The following is a 21,746-nucleotide window of genomic DNA, read 5'->3' on the forward strand; positions in this document are numbered from 1 at the left end:
GGCACCCTATCAAGTGCTTTCTATTCCCAGGTACAGTCTTTGTCAAAATTGTAGAGCCTAGAGTGTCTGCTTCTGAGCCACTTCGTGCGGCTTGTAATGTATGTTCAGTGTTCCGAATCCCTTGATGGTGACAAAATTTTTGCCCTGCCCTCTCCAAAGAGAAGGAACTCCAATAGGGCTAAATCAGCGCCACTACACACTCAGAAGCAGACGCCCTGGGTTCTACAATTTTGACAAAGGCTGTACATTTTGTCACCACAGTGGGCACATTCGACTTTCAGTCCCGGGTAGTCAGGGACAGTCGCGGACTATTTGCTGTCAAGAGTTGTACATTCGTTTCTCTTTTCTCTCTCTCTAGGGCAGCCCAAAAACTCCGACCACCAGTAAAGCTCCCGGTAACGTAGCGCCGCAGTACCGACGGCAATATTGAGTTAGACGCTGTCCGCATTCTGAGTACTTTTCGTGCTCCTGCAGACGACATCATGCGTTAAACCGTGGCCAAATATTCATAGCTGGTCTCCTAATCAGTTGTCAGCTGTTTTAATTTTGCATCTTCGTTTTCTTGTCTTGAAATTAACTGCAAACGGACGCGTCCAGAGCCCCGAGTACGTATTGTTTGCTGCTGCTGTGCGGCAGTTCACCTTTTTCGAGATTTCTTTAGCGCGCAGGTCTGAAAGCGTTGAAACTGAACCTCTGTGTGTGTGGAGCAGCTAACGCTTCTTTTTGCTAGTGTTTTCATCTGCTTTCGAGTGCAGCGAGTTGGGTCCTTGGAACGAGAGACACAAAGCCACGTAAACACCGCCGGTATGTGTTCGCCCCGTCGGGGTGGCGCAGTGGTTAGGGCGCTCGACTACTGTGCCCAAGGACGCGGGATCGAATGCCGGCCTCGACGGCCGCTTTTCGATGGAGGCGAAAAGCTAGGCGCCCGTGTGCTGTGCGATGTCAGTGCATGTTAAAGAACCCAAGGTGGTCGAAATTTCCACAGTCCTCCACTACAGCGTCTCTCATAGCCTGAGTCGCTTTGGGACGTTAAACCTCAAAACCAAACCAAACCAAAACCCCGCCGAACTGAGTTCTGCCAAACGCTTCGCATTCAGGCATGCCGCGCTCCATTCGCGAAAAGCATCGATTGATTCGCGCCGCTGTTATCTATCGCCTACCAAAAGGTAAACATGTACGCGGCGTACCTGCGCGATAACGATAGAACTGAGTCGTGGTCGCATGATGGCTGGCATCGTCCGCTAAGAGCGGCTAAGAGCAAACGATGGAGGGAGCTTCCAAGGTCATGTGACCATCACGCTACTTTCTGTCAGAGCAAGTAGACCGGAACTCGAGCCCAAAGCTAGGCGAGCGTACGATTACCACACCTAAGCGTAAGAAACCTACACACGCCAAGTAATCCGTTGCTGCATGACCCACCAACACCAAAGTACTCAAAAGCGAAAACCCCACACGTTCTGTCACGCTGAAGCACCCAGCCCTTTCGCTACACTACTCCGGCTGCTTCTGTTGGTGAATGTCGAATTTTTTGAGGCGGCGATGCTTCATGTAGGTCAGTACTGAGGGAAAGAAAAAAAATATATGTTGTCTCATGCAAGCTTATGTTCCCGCCTAATGAGTCATCCTTCAAAGTATGGGATTTTTTCATGAACTTGAGAACGATTTTTATGTTATCGGCCTTACGATTGGTCTGGAATGTCCCAATGAAACAAGCGAAATCCTTGGAGTGGACCTGACTGGCAACAACCCTACAGACCAGGGACTATAGGAAAATCGGTAAGCTTTCTGTACGTGTTACAATCAGAAACCACCTTTTACGGTATCTCTTCAAAACTACAGCGGCTTTTGAAGAGTGCGCTGGATTCATCCTGCTTCTATAGTATATAGGTCTATGTGCGCAGTGGAATCACTGATTGCCGCAAGATGTGAGCGAACGGGGCTCACATATTCTGGCGCAGTAAAAATAAAATGCCGGGACAATGGCTATGGCTGATATTAAAGCTAATGAACAGCAAGCAAAACCAATGAGACTTATACCCGGATTACTTGCTCTTCGCGAGCGAAGACAAAATATTGTGATATGAACGCGAAAGGCCGTACTTGCGGTCGACGTGCTGCCAGACTAAGCTCAACGTTGAAGCTGACTTTGCAAGATACCTCTAATGCCTAACTCCGATGAGTGACAGTTGATCCGGGGCGATGTGCGTTAACAGAGGATTGCGGGGCTCCTTCAAAGTGAGTCTAACTATCCCGCACATGAAGGAAGGAGATTACAGGAATCCCGTCTCCGGATCCTACCCACCCACCTAAACGAGTGTCAGAAATAATCTCTCACTGACAGCCACAAAGAAGCATAAGTCTTTCAACGAGCATCCTTGCCTCCACGAGTGGGTCACCCGACGAGTGCTAATGCGGAATTACGTTCGTTCGGATCAGATCCACGAGCACCTCAGCGATCACGGAAGGCTGAGGCCGCGAGTGCCAGGTGCCGGGCTGCACAGTCTCCCCGCTAGAGCTGCGGGCAGGCGCGAGTGCGGTAGTTAAACATCGACGCGGCACACCGTACGAACGCACTGATCTTCCATGGCGTTGCCGCTGCTGCTGTCTCTGGCGGCCGGACTGGCCTCGCTTGCGTCCGCGCAGCACTGCGACAAGACGCTGACGCGAAGCGGTCGGCTGACGTCGCCCGGGTACCCCATGTCCTATCCCCCGAACGTCCGCTGCAAGTACACGCTCCGGCCGCAGGTGGGTGAAAGTGCACGCTTCTCACGTGATTCCTTTTCCTCGTATACACGCCTCGGGTTCCTTAGACCGAGCACAATGTCCAATGGTAGGCCGGCAAAGAATAACGGGCACTTGTTCAAATCAACACTGGAATTACTGTGACAATTATTTTGCTCGCTTCCGGTTGACCTTTCCTTCAAGAATCACATTCTCTCTGATTCCTGATCGGTGCGCAGGGGGCCGGAGTGTGCGCGGTGGAGCTCAAATTTGAGGAGCTAGACGTGGATGGCCACGCTCCTCGATGCGACGCCGGTGACGCCGTACTGCTCCGCTCAACGGGAGAGCGCATCTGCGGAGTCGAGCCGCCGCCGCCTCTCGGTTAGTGGATGAGAGAACGATAGCCGCGCCAATGGTGGCACGCCGGCACACTCGTGCCAGGAAATGTGCTCTACCTCACCGCGAACCTACCACTTTTTGCTTCAGTGCCCGCAACAACGTGAACTTTGTGCCACTTTAGACTGGCGCATGCTTGCGAACACTTGCTTGGCGTGTCCTGTGTTCATCGAGAATCAAGAGGTTCTCTGAAACAAAGCGCGCGCGTACGCATCAAAACCTGGGCCCGGCAAATTGAGCGGTCCTGTAATCCGATTCCTAACTCGAAGGTTCTCTCTTGCACCTTTTTTGTTGGCTTTCATAATTAGTGTAACAGGATCCTAGTTGGTAAGGATTAAAACCAGCGGAAAGATGCTGACAGAGAGAGAAGCACACAACACAACGCAAGGATCCTAGTTGATACTGGTCTGGGACCATACATGGCAAAATTATTTTTGAAAAGAAATTAATTAAATTACTAACTACTTTTGTTGAAAATCACAGAAAAGTGATTACGCTACATTACTCATTACTGCTCCCAAAAAGTAATGAAGTTACATTACAATTACTTCTACTGAGTAATTCAATTACTTTCTACTTTTCATCTATGCAAAAACTAAGTAAAGCTAGTAAACAAAACAATAACTTGTTCTCTAGGCACGAAGCACATACATTCGTCGTCTTCCCGCCAAATTCCATCCCAGAGAGCTATTCCTTCCCTCTTTTCTACAGCTCTTGCCATTTCAAAGTAAGACAACAGAAAAAAAAAATCAGAAGCATGGTCGAACGGTCGTGAAATTAATGGCGAACCTAGCGTCTTACTGGCCCGGAGCTGCCTCCACCATTTGAAGAGCCCAAAGAAGCTAGCTTATTTATTGCTTCACCACTCCCAAGAATCTATGTCGTCACCTTGCGCTCAGTAATGCTCACGCCACGGTGGCTCACTCCATTGACCCTTTCGTCTGTCTCACCCCATCCAAACCCTCTCTCGCCCCGTGGTGACGAGTCTAACCAGGCACCACTAGTAACCAGTGTAAGCAGGCACCAGGCAACAATGAGTGCCATTGCGCCGCGCGCGGCACTCCCAACTAGTTTTAAACTCCGGCCTTCTTCCACCATTTGTCCCTTCGGCATTCCCTTGACGCCTTGTATAGCATGCTGCTTGGAGAATGATTGCTATGGGATAGCAGTACTGTGTGATCCTGCTGCACAGGAGGTCTCAGGCGCACTGTTCTGCTCAATTCTGTTTCCTTTTGCCGACCCGTTGAGCTGGCTTCGGCTTTCCAGACGTCGTTCCTGCTTTCGCGCCAGTCTACTTTCTTGTCTATTGAAGGAGTAGGGGCACACTTTAGTAAAAAGTAATTTCGACAGGAATAAATTAGCTTTGCTGCGAAATTACTGCCAAAAAGTAATTATTGCATTACTAAAATACCAAACCGAAAAAGTAATTCATGACAGTACAAATTACCGAAAAAGGTAATTAAATTACAGCAATTTCCTTATTGTAATTCAGTTACTGCCATGTCTGTCCGGGACGTATGAGAACCCAAACGGGTATAAAATACAAGAACGGAGAGGCGAAGAGCTAGCTCTTGCTTTCCATCCGCGCGCACAAATGTTTTGCGAATACGATTAACTCTCGGCAGCGATCAAGAACTAAACCCAACGTAGACGTTGTTTTATGCTTTCTATGCGTTGTTTCCTCGTTCCTGAGTAGTTTGGCATGAGAAAGTGAAGGACGTGATACCAGTTAGCGATAATATAGCTCCGCACAGCGTGTAAATGAAATGTATCTAACTGTGATGTCATAATTCGCGCCAAATTACCCGCCGCCTCCTCTGCAAAGAAGGGACCGTTTAATATTGACCGTTTAAGCCTGAAGGCAGGCTTTAGATTGGGCACTGTGGAGCTGCATATTTGTGATGATTATACTGGTCGCAATTTGCTGGCGCTCAGGTGGACATTGCAGGGAATGAAATGTTCAAAGCGTCAGCGTAACTGGACCACTCCCGTCGCTTAGCAATCAATAATAGTTCATCTATGAGAGCGAAGGCGCCAGCCCTTCACGCTCCAACCTAACCAGCATCTGGTGTCAGAAATGTTCACTTGCTTTTAAGACGCTAGTGTACCTTTTGCACATTATTCGATCGTATTCACGAATGTCCCCACTGTGGCACGGGCAGAGGCAAGTTATTTTTTATTATTTTTGGGTGGCCTCACCATACCATATGTCGCGTCGCTCGAACACACCGAAAGAAAATTCTCTCGGCCTAACTGTTCGCTTGTTCCAACTTACAATTTCAAGCAATTCTAAAATTGAGTACCAAGTTGTTGTTTTTTTTTTTTGTTTTTTTTTCTAATGCTATGTTCAGTTTGAGTTTTTACCTCACTCGGTCACAGTCAGTCCTGAAATCATCGTCGTCTGCAGCGACGGCGAACCAAAACGGCGGTACCGTTACGCCATCTCACGCACATCAGAGGAACGAGTTCTCCCCTCCGTAGACTGAACGGTAGTTCTTTCGCCGATGGGCGCGAGTGACGCTACGATAGCACTGCTTTGGTTCGCCATCGCTGCATACGATGAGAATTTAAGGACCATTGGACTACGAGGCACGCAATAGCTTATGGTTCTGAATTAATCTTGATCAATTAGCACCATCAACCATGCTCTTACATCGCGCTGCATAAGGAAGCTATCGCATGTCATCTCCATCGAAATGCAGTCAGCGCGGAAGACCGAACTGGTGACCATGGGTTCAGGAGACGAACGGCAAAGCCGCTGACCCTCACGGGGGGTAGAGGCAGGAATGGGGTTCAGCGGGACACGTAATACCGATAAAAGAATTCCAAGGGAAGTGGGCCCATGAGTGAGACCTACCTTGCCTTAAAAAAGGACGCCACCACACTGATTGATTGATTGATTGATTGATTGATTGATTGATTGATTGATTGATTGATTGATTGATTGATTGATTGATTGATTGATTGATTGATCAGTCAGTCAATCTTTAATTCAGTGCGGTGACGTACAAGTCAAGGGTAGGTATGTCTCATTGATACCCGACCTCAATTATCACTGCAAATTCTTTACCCTTCATGCCAGTGCTGTGCCAAACGATAAAGTTTGCAAATTACGAGCGCTGCGACGGAGAACAACAACGAGAGAGAAATGACAAGGACAGGCGCTACTATCAACTGAAAGTTTATTCGAAGAACACAGATTAAATACTCGCAGAATACAACCAAAGGCACATGCGCTTCACATTGTCATTACTCTCTCGTTGTTCTCCGTCGCAGCGCTCGTAATTTGCAATCATGTACCAACTAGCTCAACTTTCCGTATTACTACGGTAAAGTTATTGTCCCTACTGCATCGCCTCCCCCTGTATCCTTGTGTTTTCCGGCTATTTTCCCCATCGAATACTATTCTTCGGGAGGGGGGGGGGGGGGGGGAGGGGGGTTCTGCATCTAACAGCGTCCTTTTTTCATGTGCTGCGCATCGTGCCGTGCGCCAGTGCTCCCAGTCTCTGCAGAAGGCCTGCAGATGGAATTCTACTCTAATGGACAGGTCAGCGGCACTGGTTTTGCGCTGCAGCTGACCCAGATCGAAAACTCGTGTCCAAAACAAGGTACATGTCAAACGAACCATACTGGATTTTTTGCTTGCCCTCTGGGTGTCCTTCGTGTACCAGAATTTATTGCCTCTATTGCTGATGTACGTAATGCGGCAATATCGTTGCAGTGGGTAGATTGAGAATTGTCGCATCTTGTGTGTGTGTGTGTGTGGATTTACCTAGCGTAACTCCGGAACTGCTTGGTTTTAGACTTGGTGTTGCAGTGGCGACAACACATTTTCAAAGTTTTCCAATATTGTTTCCTTATGTATTAAAAGGGCGTCTCCTGCCGAGAGAAATTCCCTAAATCCAAACTGATGTTCGGTTATCACGTTATACTTTACTGCGAAGTCGTCATTTCTAGAATTATTGACGTTTTCTGAGCTTTCCGAAAGCAACGAAAACATAAACAGAGGACAATAATTAGCCGCCTGATCTTTATTGCCTCCTTTCTTCATTATTATTACTCTAGCAATATGAAGAGAAAATTCTCCAGTTAACAGTTAAATGTTGTAAATGTGTGTTAAAACTGGGGCTATTTCTACTAAATATGCTTGACCGGTTTGATTCCTAAAGCATCTACATCATAAGCCCTATTGTTTTGTAGTTCGTCAGCGCAGGTGACTGCACGGGTTGTTATGACATAGCTTTTTAACAGAATGGAAGACGACGTACAAAAAGGGCAATGACTTTCTGCAGCTGCTTACTCACAGTTTTAGCGATATTCTCGGAAGCAAGAGTCGTAAAACCTGGAACCATTCGATTGTACTTTTTGCACGCTATTGTAAAAAAAAAAAAAAGCGAACTTGCTTCTTTTATTTCGGAACATACCCAGCCTCTATGCATTAGCATTACAGCGTCATATATCTCTATTTCGGATCAATGGAGTGATATTTTCTTCCCCTTATGTTTACCTTGTTGAGCAGTATGTAGCGAGATTATCCAAGAGCATATGTACTTCGTTGTCGGTTTTTCGTCGTTGTCGTTCTCTTATTTTTGTTTTCTTTTTGCATGAAAATGCTGGCATGTATTTAGGCATGTCAGGGCAATTTGCCTCATAGGAACATGGCAGCGACTTGACATTCTCGGTTGTCATTCAGCCACTTCGTAATGCCGGTAAGATACTCAGGTCGGAAAAACATTTCCTCGTCGGCGACAGTTAATGGACGTCCGAGTGAAACAGCGACTATGCTTTTCTTCCTCATGGGAAAATGAGCTTGGCTGCACTCGTGTTTGTTTGTTTTTTGAGAGCCGTGAGAAGCACTCGTGAGGTCCAAGGCCGGCTCTCTTTCCCAAGGCAAGACGAAACAAGCGGTTTGTGTTAAGCATAGCGTCTGAGACACAATAACCATCCGCATTAGTTACAGCAAGTTCGGCTCGCACTAGAGCCACAACCACAGCGACGTCGACGTCGACTGCCTGTGTTAAGAAGCCAGATGTGTAAAGCAGAGGAAACGTCTAGGTGTGGCATTGATCAGACGCGCGGGTAGCTTAGTGGAAACGCGAGGTCTGTTGATGATGTGTGTGTTGCTATGACGACGGGCCCAGTTCGAACTGCATGTGCGCACAGTTTCACATCATCTACAGCAGATTCTCTTGCTTCGCCGTTTGCAGCAAGAAAATGGCGGACATTGCCAGCTGCCTAGTAATTTTTTTTTTTTTCGCTTAGAGCGACGCAAGAGAAGGGGCATGACGCGGTACAGTAGGGCAGGCTGCAGTTCGGCCTTCCCGCAGTTGCCATCCCGTCACGAGCTGACGTGCCTTTTTCCATGCGCTTCTTGCTCGTGAAATGCACTCCATTTCGATATTATATGGGAAGAAAAGAAAAGCGCTGGGTTTCTTCGTGCTGTAGCGCTTTAGAAAATTCGTGTTTTTTTTTTGTTTTTTTTTTTTACCTTTGTTCCAGACCATCATACGACGTTGTCTCGCCCACGGCTTCAAATTCCCATTACCACTAATCACACAGTTGTGTTCATTAAGAAATTAATTAGTGAGTATTAACCATTAGGTAATATACTTAACTAGAAGAGTACTGTAGTAGATTTTCTTAGCTGCGGCTGAAACTTTGTTCATTAAATATGTTTGCTTATTTTGAACTTTCTTTTTTCAGGAATTGCTTTAACTATTCACTGAGACAACCAGTATTTCGGCTTGCCTGAACCGTGTGGCTTTCGTGCGCGACTGGGCAGGTTCGGCAGAGGAGTGCGTTGCAGTTACCTGACTCGTGGTTGCTGTCCCTTTGTCGCCTGTACCTATAGTTGCTCCTTGGATGGGTCACTGGGAATCCAAGGCAGCTAGTGCGCTTTTACACTCACTCAACCTCGCGCGAGTGCACAACAGCACAATGAAATCGAGAAAATGAAGTTTACGGAAAAGCTTCTTGCCACATACGGAATGTTTTTACCAAATGAGAATTCAGAGCTACGGTATTGTTTTACAGCTGAGAAAAATAAAGCACCAGTGAAAAAATAAAAATGACAGTTTTATCTTGAGCATTACCTTATAGATTTTAGAATTTAATGCACCTTATTGCCTGCTTTTGGGTTTTTGTTGGAAACCAAACGTGTGCGTGCGTGTGCGTCTTACAGTTGAAAAGTGGGCGGAAAGTTGTCTCCAGAGAATCGGGATGTAGAACAATATATCAAAGCATCTGGCAAGGACATAACTCCCGTGCACGGCTGCTGTCTGTCAGTTCAATTGTGGCAGCAAGGTTTGAGAGTTCGTCCCCTGATTTTCTGGCAGCATAACAACTTCAAGTTGTAGGAGACAAACGTATACAGAAATGGCCGCACTCGAAAGCTTTCTGATGATGTTGGTAATTAAATCAACATTTCGCTGCGTCATCTAATGGACAGTAATGAAGCGTGCCAGAGCTCTGTAGCGCGCAGAGATCTGTTCGCAATTTCCGGAGGAAGAGAATACAGTGTCGCTCTCTCGCGGATATCGGCACAGGTTCTCCGTGCGGCGGCACGTTCGCCAAGGAGCAGTTCCGGCTGCAGGGTCCATCGCCGGCAGGCGGCGCTTGCCTCTACGTCGTGCGCAAGTTCGATCCCTCAGTGTGCCAGGTGCAGGTGCGGTTCAAGCGCTTCTCCCTGGGACCCGACGGAGGAGCGTGCGAGAAGCCGCGCCTCCTGGTCGCAGGCCGCAGCCTGTGCGGAACTCGAGCGCCAGATGACGTAGGTGAGTCTGCTCAAATGCTCTCGAGGAGCGCTGCGCTGCGTGGCAAACAAGAGGGCGCTGAAATTGTCTATTCTGCCAGCACCGTAACATAACTGAGAGCGAGGATTCGCGGGCGATTATGAGGTAAGAAAAGGTGGTAAGACTGAGTCTCTCCCTTTGGGTATAGGCACAAGAGGCAGTAGTTTACCAGTAGTATAGAAGTAAGTAGCTATTGAAAAATAGGCTAAAAGATCACAGCCATATTGACTATCACTAACTAGACTATTGTCACCATTGCTTAGGTATAGAGGAAGGAGATCAGAAATGGAAAAAACGAAAGAAGGCGAAAAATAAAACCACCCACACGCATCGCCGCCATCATGCGCGACAAGCCAACAGCGAAGTTGTCCATGCCTCAGTTCCTCTGATCCACCCGACCTTCGCTCTCGTTTCGGGGCGGATGGAGAAAGAGAAGCAGAATGAAGTACACGTGGAGCCTTGTGGTAAATTTTCAGGCCACATGGTTTACATTTGAACATTTGAGCCATATTACAGCCCTTACGACGCCCCCATAGACCGAAAGGTATAGACCATGAATTAATATTAACTTAAGGCAAAAAAAAAAGAGACCATTCACGATAGGTACTACAACGCTCATTACTGCATGGCTAAAATTTCAATCGAGAATGATGCCCTTCCTCTTCCCCTCAGTAAACGCTCACCGATGCGCGCGCAAAAAAAAAAAAAGAAAAATAATGAAAACAGGCTGGTGACTGCGCGCTGCTGCGCTTCTTCCCGCCAATGTCATACGGACGCGCCCAACGAGCGGATTCGCGCAAAACCTGATAGCCTACTTTGCGTCAGTTCGTCAGGGGCAGCTAAGAACGCGCGATCAGGCGTCGCGCTAATCAACTGCAAAGAAAAGTAAAAAAAAAATGCAAATGATACTATAAAAATATTTGTATACACCGTCTGTACAGATCGGTTGCTCCAGAAAATGACCATCAACATTTTTTTAGGTTCCCTTTAATAAGTGACAACGAGTATTCTCCTCAGCGTGGCAGAAACTTTGGCCTTCGGAGGTACCATAAGGTCCCCCTTGACATGGCGGTAAAGAAATGTGTTTTGAGAGACGACCGATTACGGATGCCCATAACATCCCTGAGTACAAATGTGCTGCAAACGGCCAAGCAATCGCCAAGTCGCGCGCAGTACGTGCACCCTTGGTCAGGAGTCTCCATACCACACAACTCTCTTTTCCGTATCTACAGTAATAACACCATGTGAGAACCTGAATACGTGCCACTGTAGGAGTCGTCTTCCTCAACTCGTAAGACATATTGGTCTATGTGGATGCCGCGAAGGCTCTCATGGGTCTCAAACGCAAAGGCGGGGCATGAAGACTCCTAATCAATCAAGGATGCACATACCGTGCGGCTTAGTGCTTGCGAGGAAACGTTCTTGCCCTCGAGAAAGTGCTATTGCTGTTCACTGTAAGTGCAGCTTTTACTAAATCTGACATGGTGTTTTTAAACTGTTGGCAAATATTCGCTCTGTCTTAAAAAGAAATTTAGTGAAAATGAACACCGAACATTTTACTAACTCCTGTTATACAATCTTGCTTGACATGAGTATCAGACCAGTGGCGGGGACGTTATTAAGCGCATTTATTTTTTTTCGGCAATAAATGCATCTTTTGCTGAACAACAAACATCAACACATCCATAAAGGCCATAAAATTTGTTTTTATCTAGAACAAAAACTGGTTGGAGTTGTTACCAGTGTCTTTTTAAGCAAACGTACAGGATAGACAGTCACTAGACTTTTTTTCTTTTTGCCTTGCTGGAAAGGGGGGGGGGAGTAGTACGAGGTGAAGGAGGTGGCTACACAATGTCGAAGAAAGCCGAACAAAGGTAAGGGGGTGGGAGGGGGGGGGGGGAAGGGGGCATCTTCAGCTTGGAAGTCAACGTTTCGACAAGATGATCACACTGCTCGGACGAAAAGAATTCCTTTTGACGAAACATTGGCTTGCGAGTTGAGTTTGCACCCCCCCCCTTCTTTTTACGGTTTTCTTTGTTATAATTTTATGTACCTTAATTTAGAAGAGGACAATACATATCTCGTGTAATTCAATTATGTAAGCGCGAATTGCCTGAGTAATTTTTGTGACATTGGTTATGAAAAACTGCAGTCGCTATGCTTACTTGAAAAGGGATGTTTGCAATTTCCACGAATATAGGTCGCCTGAGTTTATCCAATATGGCGGTATTAAGAAAGACTTCTGGCCACTGCCTAGGTGAATCGTGAAAATGTGAAAATTTTAGAATTTGACGTGTGTGTGTGTGTGTGTGTGTGTGTGTGTGTGTGTGTGTGTGTGTGTGTGTGTGTGTGTGTGTGTGTGTGTGTGTGTGTGTGTGTGTGTGTGTGTGTGTGTGTGTGTGTGTGTGTGTGTGTGTGTGTGTGTGTGTGTGTGTGTGTGTGTGTGTGTGTGTGTGTGTGTGTGTGTGTGTGTGTGTGTGTGTGTGTGTGTGTGTGTGTGTGTGTGTGTGTGTGTGTGTGTGTGTGTGTGTGTGTGTGTGTGTGTGTGTGTGTGTGTGTGTGTGTGTGTGTGTGTGTGTGTGTGTGTGTGTGTGTGTGTGTGTGTGTGTGTGTGTGTGTGTGTGTGTGTGTGTGTGTGTGTGTGTGTGTGTGTGTGTGTGTGTGTGTGTGTGTGTGTGTGTGTGTGTGTGTGTGTGTGTGTGTGTGTGTGTGTGTGTGTGTGTGTGTGTGTGTGTGTGTGTGTGTGTGTGTGTGTGTGTGTGTGTGTGTGTGTGTGTGTGTGTGTGTGTGTGTGTGTGTGTGTGTGTGTGTGTGTGTGTGTGTGTGTGTGTGTGTGTGTGTGTGTGTGTGTGTGTGTGTGTGTGTGTGTGTGTGTGTGTGTGTGTGTGTGTGTGTGTGTGTGTGTGTGTGTGTGTGTGTGTGTGTGTGTGTGTGTGTGTGTGTGTGTGTGTGTGTGTGTGTGTGTGTGTGTGTGTGTGTGTGTGTGTGTGTGTGTGTGTGTGTGTGTGTGTGTGTGTGTGTGTGTGTGTGTGTGTGTGTGTGTGTGTGTGTGTGTGTGTGTGTGTGTGTGTGTGTGTGTGTGTGTGTGTGTGTGTGTGTGTGTGTGTGTGTGTGTGTGTGTGTGTGTGTGTGTGTGTGTGTGTGTGTGTGTGTGTGTGTGTGTGTGTGTGTGTGTGTGTGTGTGTGTGTGTGTGTGTGTGTGTGTGTGTGTGTGTGTGTGTGTGTGTGTGTGTGTTACTCGACGGAAATGAATAAGCTAGTGACAAGGAATAAACGTCGTCTAACCTGAAAGAATGGCTCGAGAGTATACGCGGAGCGGCGAAAGGTGCACGACTCCGCGCTTTGAGGAGAATGTAATTACACTAACGTTGGAGAATAGTACAACGGGTGAATGACAAACCTAAAGACGCAATTTTTTTCATATTTAGCCCTACAGGTTAACGGCGTCCCAGCAGCTCTCACGCGCTTAGCTTTAAAACAAAATATAAATTTTTTTATTATGCCATGAGTTTTAACCTTTCAAGTTGCATCCGCTTTGCGCTTTTTCGTTCTGGTAAATTTTATTGTTCTCGTACTCAGTTCAGTTCAGTCGTTCAGTCGTGTTCGACTCTTCGTGACCCTATGGACCATGTCACGCCACGCTTTCTGGTCTTTCACCATCTTCCTAACATCACATAACTTCATCTGCAGTGCCTGGAGGATGCCATCTAACCATCGCGTTCGCTGCCTACCCCTTCCCCGGCGACCCTCAACCTTTCCCAACATCAAATCTTTCTCCAGCGACTCCTCTCTTCTCATCAGATGACCAAAGTAGCTGAGCTTTAACTTTAGAATTTGACCCTCCAGTGAGCAGTCAGGGTTTATGGTCGACAATATCGACTGATTTGATCTTCTGGCAGTCCAAGGAACTCTCAAGAGTCTTCGCCAGCACCACAATTCAAACGCATCAATTCTTCGGCGGTCAGCCTTTTTCACAGTCCAACTTTCGCATCCATACATCACAGCTGGGAAGACGATAGCACGAGTTATACGGATCTTGGTTGGCAGTGTAATGTCTCTGCTCTTTACTAGGCGGTCAAGGCTAACCCTTTCTCTCTTTCCCAGAAGCAGACGTCTCCTAATTTCATGGCTGCAGTCTCCTTCCGAGGTAATCTTGGAGCCCAAGAAGAGAAAATCTTTCACAGCTTCCACTTCTTGTCCATTGATGCTCCAGGACTTGATAGGGCAAGACGCCATGATCTTTGTCTTTTTAATGTTCAGTTTAAGCCCAAATTTCTCACTCTCTTCTTGTACGCGCATCAGAAGTCTCTTGAGTTCCACTTCACTTTTTGCCATTAAAGTTGTATCATCCGCATATCTAAGGTTGTTGATACGTTTTCCAGCAATCTTCACTCCAGCTGAAGACTCGTCCAGACCGGCCTTCCTCATGATGCACTCTGCATATAAGTTAAATAGGCAGGGCGTCAGTATGCAGCCTTGTCTCACTCCTTTCTCGATCAAAAACCAATCAGTAAGATCATGCCCAGTTCTGACTGTGGCCTCTTGCCCTTCATACAGGTTCCTGAGGAGACAGATGAGGTGAATTGGAACTCCCATCTCTTGGAGAGCTTGCCACAATCTGCTGTGATCTACGCAGTCAAACGCTTTTGCATAATCAATAAAGCAGAAGTAGATGGGTTTCTGGAACTCTCTTGCTTTTTCCATGATCCAGCGAAGGTTGGCAATTTGGTCTCTAGTTCCTTTGCCCTTGCGAAACCCAGCTTGCACGTCCGGAAGCTCCCGATCCACATACTGCTGCAGCCTACCTTGCAGGATTTGCAACATCACCTTGCTAGCATGCGAAATAAGCGCGATCGTGCGGTAGTTGGAACAATCTTTGGCACTGCCTTTCTTTGGGATGGGGATGTAAACTGACCTCCTCCAATCCTGTGGCCACTGCAGGGTTGTCCAAATCTTCTGACAATGTATGCAGAATGTTAACAGCGTCATGGTCGAGGTTTTGAAGCAACTCAGCTGGAATGCCATCAATTCCGCTAGCTTTATTCTTAGCAAGGCTGGCTAAGGCCCATTCAACTTCACTCTTCAGGATGCCCGGCTCGAGATCAGTAATCACAACTGTCTTATGTTGGGTTTGCACTTTCGGGCCCTTCTTGTACAGTTCTTCTGTGTATTCCTGCCACCTCTTCTTTATCTCTGAGACTTCAGTGAGGTCCTTGCCTCGTTTGTCCTTTATCATGCCCAGCTTAGCACAGAAGCTTCCTTTGATATCTTTGATTGTCTTATACAGAGCTCTTGTGTTCCTTAATTGGCTGTTTGTTGTCCTCAACTGCTTGGCACTGTACGTTCAGGAAGGCATTCTTATCTCTCCTTGCTATTTTCTGAAAATCCGCATTGAGAACCTTGTATCGTTCTCTTTCCCCCATAACTTTTGCCATCCTCCTTTCCTCAGCTATTTGCAAAGCCTCTTCAGATAACCAGTTTGCTTTCTTGCATTTCGTTTGCTTTGGAACTACCTTAGTAGCAACTTCTTGTATTATGTCACGAACATCGGTCCACATCTCTTCGGGCTCTCTGTCTTCTAGATCTAATTCTTGAAATCGATTCCTCACTTCCACAGCATATTCTAATGGAATTTGATCCAGATCATACCTGAAAGGCCTTCTAGTTTTCTGCGTTTTCCTCAATCGAAGCTTAATTTTGGCAACAAGAAGCTGATGATCGGTGCCACAATCGGCCACAGGCCTTGTTTTTACTGCTTGTATAGCGCTTCTCCATCTCTGCCGGCAAAGAATATAATCGGATCTGATTCTTGTACAGACCGTCCGGTGAAGTCCATGTGTACAGGCGCCTCTTGTGTTGTTGAAAATGAGTACTCACTATGGTCAGGTTGTTTTCTTGACAAAACTCTACTAGCCTCTGCCCAGCTTCATTTGGCTCGCCAAGACCGAACTTGCCTATAATTCCAGATATTTCTTCACTCCCGACCTTAGCATTCCAGTCTCCTATGAGAAAAACGACGTCTGATGATGGGGTGCGGTCTAAAAGGCATTGTAAGTCCGCATAAAATCTCTCAACGTCAGCTTCTTCAGCAGTAGTGGTCGGTGTATAGACTTGGATAACTGTTATGTTGAAAGGGTGCCCTATCGAAAATCCCACCGTAGATTACCATAAAACCACCATCGTTTTGTGGTGGGTTTATGGTATTTAGAGTGGAAAAACGGTGGCCATGGTGTTTTTTTCGTGTCCATGATGGGCATGCTTTATGGTGGTCAATCTCGACCACCATACTGCCCACATCATGACCACCGAAAAATAACCATGGCCACCATTTTCCACCCTAACCACCAAAAACCCGACTGAATTCGTGGCGCCATACTGGCGATGGTAGCAAAAGGTGTGCATGGTGTGTGATCTTGCTTCTGTGGTGGATACGGTGGTTATGGTTCCCTACGGTGGGGCCATCGTGGGGCAGCCTTGGTGTCAAGGTGGTCAAGGTGGGCGGTAATGAAGAATGGCGGCCAACTTGGCTGGCTCATCTCGTGCATAGCGCACCATATGGCGGTGTGGTAGAACGAAGTATATAGGTATGTCCGACGTATCGAGTCGATTCTTGAGCATTAAAGTGCACGTAGTAGAATGTCCTAAAGCCACGTACATTCGACAAATATACCAGTTATGCTGCTCGCCTTATTCCCCGCAAGCGAGCGTGCAGGCTATATTCGAATGTAGTACATCGGATGCTACATCGGAAGCCGCGATCGCGACGAGGAGCTCACTGGTTTTTCACGCCTCATCTGCCTTCCCACAAACTAAGCAGGTTGATGTCTGCATTGGCCGGTTGTGCGTGGCGGGTGTGCAGCCACGCAAACGACAGCGGCAGTGCCTATACGATTCGCACATCGCCGTGTACAGCGTGCTTGTATAATCGCGTGCCGGCCGCATTCAACGACCGTTCATCCGCGAGGACTGGCCTCGGAAGACGTTTTTATCTTCAAAGAGAACAAATAACTTCACTTATAAAAGATTATACGTCATAGCTAAGTCAACGTATGCCGCCGCCGCCGCCGCGATGTCTATGCACGCTGTGAGCGAAGCTACACGGCCGTGGAAAATCAGAAACATGAAATATCCGTTTCAGGTAAGCTTCGCTTGTAAACTGGGGAAAACATGGCGAAGCCCCAGCACACAGCTTTGTTTTCTCGCAAAATCTCTTATATAGAGTTTAATACAGCTCGGGTGAAAGTAAGCCGAAGAGCCTTCGCTCACGCAGCCGTTGCCGCAGGTTTCATGTGTACGCGTTGCACAAATTCCACGCAATTTCGCATCTCGCAAGCTACGCTGCAGCACCGCGATGTGGTGGCGATCGAAAGAAAAATGAAAGCCCAGCTACTCAGCTTGCGCCTTGCTCATATGTATACAGACATGACATTCGCTTCCAGGGAGAACAGTAGTCAGCCTCTGCTATGAAAATGAATGCAATGCAAATTTTGTCAGAGGTACCTATTACGGCTGGAAAAGCAATTTTCTAGCACATGTGCAGTAGCAGTAGTATGTAATTAGTTTATTATATATCCGAAAGGAAGGAAAAGGTGTTTGTCAGCCCCGGTATCTGCTATCTGATATCTGAAGCACCTGAATTGGGACGGCAGAAATAAATGGGTAGTGAGGAAGCAGAAGACGAAATCAAAGAGGTGAGCGATAGGGAGAAAAGAGGAAAAATAAAGATATATACACTATGGCACAATGTGCAGAATCGCGGGCCTTAGCAATAGCTCCAAGTGCAGAGGATCAAATGTATGTGCTGTAGTGGCGTTTCCACATTGTGAAACAAGCTCCATATGCTTGAGCTAGCTGCATATAAGTGGAAGTGGCACATAATATGGAATTAGGAAAAACAACACTGCATGTACTGTCATTCTCTTTCTCCTTGTGAATGTTATGCTGACCCTCATCAGAAGTCTCAAAAGCAGTACAATTCATACAGAGGCTCTCTGAGAGTGCACTTAATTTGAGCACTACATTCCAGCAAAACCCTGTAACACTTTCCATAGGGACATTTTAAATGATGCAACAGCCACATAAAATCTTTTGTAGCCATAGGATACATTTTGGGATTAGCTGCAACGAGATTGCTGATGCATGTGCCATATGAGCTGATAAAAGAAAAAGTAAGGAAATAAGCCTGTCCCAAGAAACTTCGTAACGCCCAGTGTAATATCCCAAAGATAAATAATGGTTGGCATATGATATATGAAAGCAAAAAAATCCACCAAGCCATATGCTGAGTATGTGAACAGTAACAGCATTGTTCAAAGCAGCTTTATGCTGTCTTCAAACAAGGCAATGACACTGTAGCATGTAGTTCTACTTACCCGCTTTAAAAGAGGTATGTATACGAGTATAGTTAAAAAGAAAAATATGTTTTGGGTTTTCAGAACAGGAATAGTTATCATCATCATCATTATCAGCCTGACTATACCCACTGCAGGGCGAAGGTCTCTTCCATATTTCTCTAATGTTATAACCCGGTTCTGTGCTAGCTGTATCCACTTGACCCCTGCGAACTTCTTAACCTCCCCCACCCTTTCTGCTGCCCCCTGCTACACTTTCCTTCCCTTGGAATCCAGTTTGTTACCCTGACTGACCATCGGTTATCCTCTCTTCGCACTACATGTCCTGCCCATGCCCATTTCTTCTTAGTTTCTACTAGAATGTCAGTAACTTGAGTTATTTTTCTGACCCACTCTGCACGCTTCCTATTTCTTAATGTTACCCCTACCATTTTTCGTTCCATAGCCCTCTGAGTTGTCCTCAACTTAAGTAGAACCCTTTTGGTTAGCCTCCACGTTTCAGCCCCATAGGTGAGTACAGGTACGATGCAATACTACTGGACAGGCCGCCATTGGAAACTGACCCTGGCAACGTTTAACGCTAGAACCCTAGCTAGTGATGCTAGTTTAGCAGTGCTGTTAGAGGAACTAGAGGGTATGAAATGGGATGTCATAGGGCTGAGTGAGGATGGTTGTTGTCAGAAACAAGTATTTCTCAAAGAATGCTAGGCCGCTGAAAATATGTAAGCCAGAATCACTTTTGAAAGGTTGTTTTCTTGCAGAGTTGGCAACGAGCATTAGAGGTCGAAATATGGTTTATTCAGTAAGCATTATGGCAGGCAGCATAAAATGCTGAACGCTATTTTCATGTTCACAAGGTATATATGAAGACATTGAGGAAAACAAATGCGTTTTCAATCTTATACTATTCAGACTACAATAAATGCTGATGCTCATGGTGAGAAGCTTACCACAGCAATTTATCCTTGGGGCACACTGTATAGTTTTTGCCAGTTTATAATTATACAAGTTGTTCAATAATTTTGAAAAGTGAGAGGTGCACACATCTAATTTTGCTTTGTCTGCAATTTAACACTTCACAGATACAAAACAAATAGAAAGTACTGTTTGTAAGCTAACTCAAAACTGTCTGATTAAGTATGACTGGTGAAAAGTGGATGCATCATGGCCACTACACTAATAAAAATCATGCCAAAGAAATTCTTGGAGGTACTGAAGAACTCATCCCACACAAAATTTTATTGCTGGAACATCTTTGCTTACCCATATATAAGTGTCCTAAGCAATGTTATCAGAACAAGTATGATAAGCGACCATGTCACAGTTTCCTGAACATCAAAAATAAACGCAGCTATAAGGAGGAGGTGGAAAAACACAAGGAATTGCTTCAGCCTATGAGTGGGGTCTTCATTCCAGAGCTCCACTGACATTACCTAATGAAATGATGTCAATTTAAGGAAATAGCAGAACTCATTTCTGTTCCTTCAGTGATGTTTTACGACTACTGTCAGCTCTCTAAGAGTTACTGAAAGAATAAAATGTCTACAAGAAAAAGACTAACCATGAAGGCAAAATGCAACTTGGAAAGGAGGAACCTGAAATACTTTCACACTTGTAAAGCTTTCATATACATCGATGTCATATGTGCTATGCATAATACTAACAATCAGCCAGATGTGTTCTGGCTGTTTGGATCAAAGGTTTCATCATGGCTGCAGCTGAACATTAAAATATTGATTCAACAAATCTGTAATGCATTACCTAAGCCCTCTAAACTGCATAGAACCCAAGTGCTTTTTGCAAAAAATTACAATTAGCAGATCAACATCAGGTCAATAAATATATTAAAAAATGCGATAATTCTAAGTATAATGAAATAACTATGCACCATCATAAGAAGCAGAGCTAAAAAACAGGACACAGAAAAGAACACAAAGACAAAGTGAGCACAGCCAAGCTCAAAAATTGTGCTATGGCCTGTTTTTTTTTTTGCTTCACAAGATGACGACCAACTATCGAGAAAATACCGTCTCAAGAATTCCATCAGAAATAACTAATAGTGCTTTATAACTTGTGGTGAATTACATTTCCTGCATTTCACCGTACCAAGATAAGGCACAGGACAAAAGGCAGATGCATGCGGTTGTACTCGACGTTTGTTGAAAGCATTACAGCACCCATATAGCCCTCCGCCACCGACTCATTCTCATCTATAATCTAAACAGAATAAGAGTGAGAATGCAGCCATATGCTGAATTAAAATATGTGCCTAAAAGCTAATCAAACAATCTCGCTGGATAACTTGAATTGCAATCAATAGTGCCTCTGTCGAAAAGACAGCAAACAATGCAGTCAAGTTGTTTTCTGAATACAGAGAGAGCTAAGCGCAGCAAAGAGGAACTCTCATTTCTGTTCGAAACCCTGCAATCATGCCTTGTATCTGGGAATTGTACAAACTTTCACTTTATACTGCACACATCACTGACCATAGTAATCATATAGAGCAAAGGAGGTTAAAAAACAAAGGTGAGCTTGGCAACCTGTGTTCATTATATTTTTGTTGTCCTGTCGTTTACTTTGTTAGCATAATTGCAGCCCCACAGTTCACTTCTATGAAGTAGACTTTCTGCTCTTGCCTCGGTAGTGCGAACAGCACGACTATGCAAATAATATAGCGTCCTAATAATATAGTAATAATAATAATTATATAGTGACTGTGAAGCAAAGAAAAGGGTCAACCGGCATGTGAAATGATTGAGTTTGATCAGGCCATATTTCAAGTTAGGGGCACAGATTTGTGATTTCAACACCCTAGAGGCATCACCTACCTGTATAGCAGAATTACGAGGTAATTTAAAAGCAGACATTAATGTGTTGTTATGAAGGTCAAGCCAACCTAATGACATACTTGCGGTAACAAGCTGACAATTTTTTTCTAAACTGAACTTCAAGGAATAGGAGAAACAGTGCAAGTGGGAATTGTTTAAGAAAGCATAAGATCAATGAATGAACTAATGGCACACTACAGTTTCGAAACAGTTTCAAAATTTCTTCTTGCATTCATAACCAAGTGCTTGCTTATTCATCCTGCATCGCAAGTTAATGGATAGCTCCACTTTTGCAAACATCGTGAAATCGGTAAGCTTGGGTAACTACAAGTGGTTAATACTATTAGCAGCTGTCAGTTGTTTGGCATAACTTAGTTTTCCAATGATACTCTCACGATGCACTGTTTTTTTTTTTTTTTTCCCCAAAAGTTGCCAGCAGGCAGGTAGTGGATTGCCAGACTTGTCAAGTATGATCGCAACCATGCAAAACAGCTTTCACAATGTTTCAGATTTTAGTAAGCGCTTAAGGCTCAATTTCCAACTTGGACCCACACAAGTGTGGCCTAAACGGTCAGCAGTTTTGATCTTCATTGCCCACCATGCACACTTGCTGCTGTTGCCCTGGGCACAGAGTTGAATACACGAACATTACAAACCAG

General features: G+C 45.5%; 1 protein-coding gene across 1 annotated transcript in view; it reads left to right on the forward strand.

Moving 5' to 3' along the window:
- Positions 1-2,583: 2,583 nt before the first annotated feature.
- LOC146202123 (neuropilin-1-like) overlaps positions 2,584-21,746 on the forward strand; it is a 38,772-nt gene continuing 19,609 nt past the window's right edge. Inside the window, exons 1-4 of the mRNA XM_084600210.1 lie at positions 2,584-2,745; positions 2,961-3,102; positions 6,612-6,725; positions 9,663-9,890. Of these exons, the coding sequence (XP_084456336.1) occupies positions 2,584-2,745; positions 2,961-3,102; positions 6,612-6,725; positions 9,663-9,890 (646 nt within the window). The remainder of the gene's footprint in view (positions 2,746-2,960; positions 3,103-6,611; positions 6,726-9,662; positions 9,891-21,746) is intronic.

Source organism: Amblyomma maculatum, chromosome 1 (genome assembly GCF_055883805.1).
Source record: "Amblyomma maculatum isolate TAMU_Amacu chromosome 1, ASM5588380v1, whole genome shotgun sequence".
Classification (NCBI taxonomy): Eukaryota; Metazoa; Arthropoda; class Arachnida; order Ixodida; family Ixodidae; genus Amblyomma; species Amblyomma maculatum.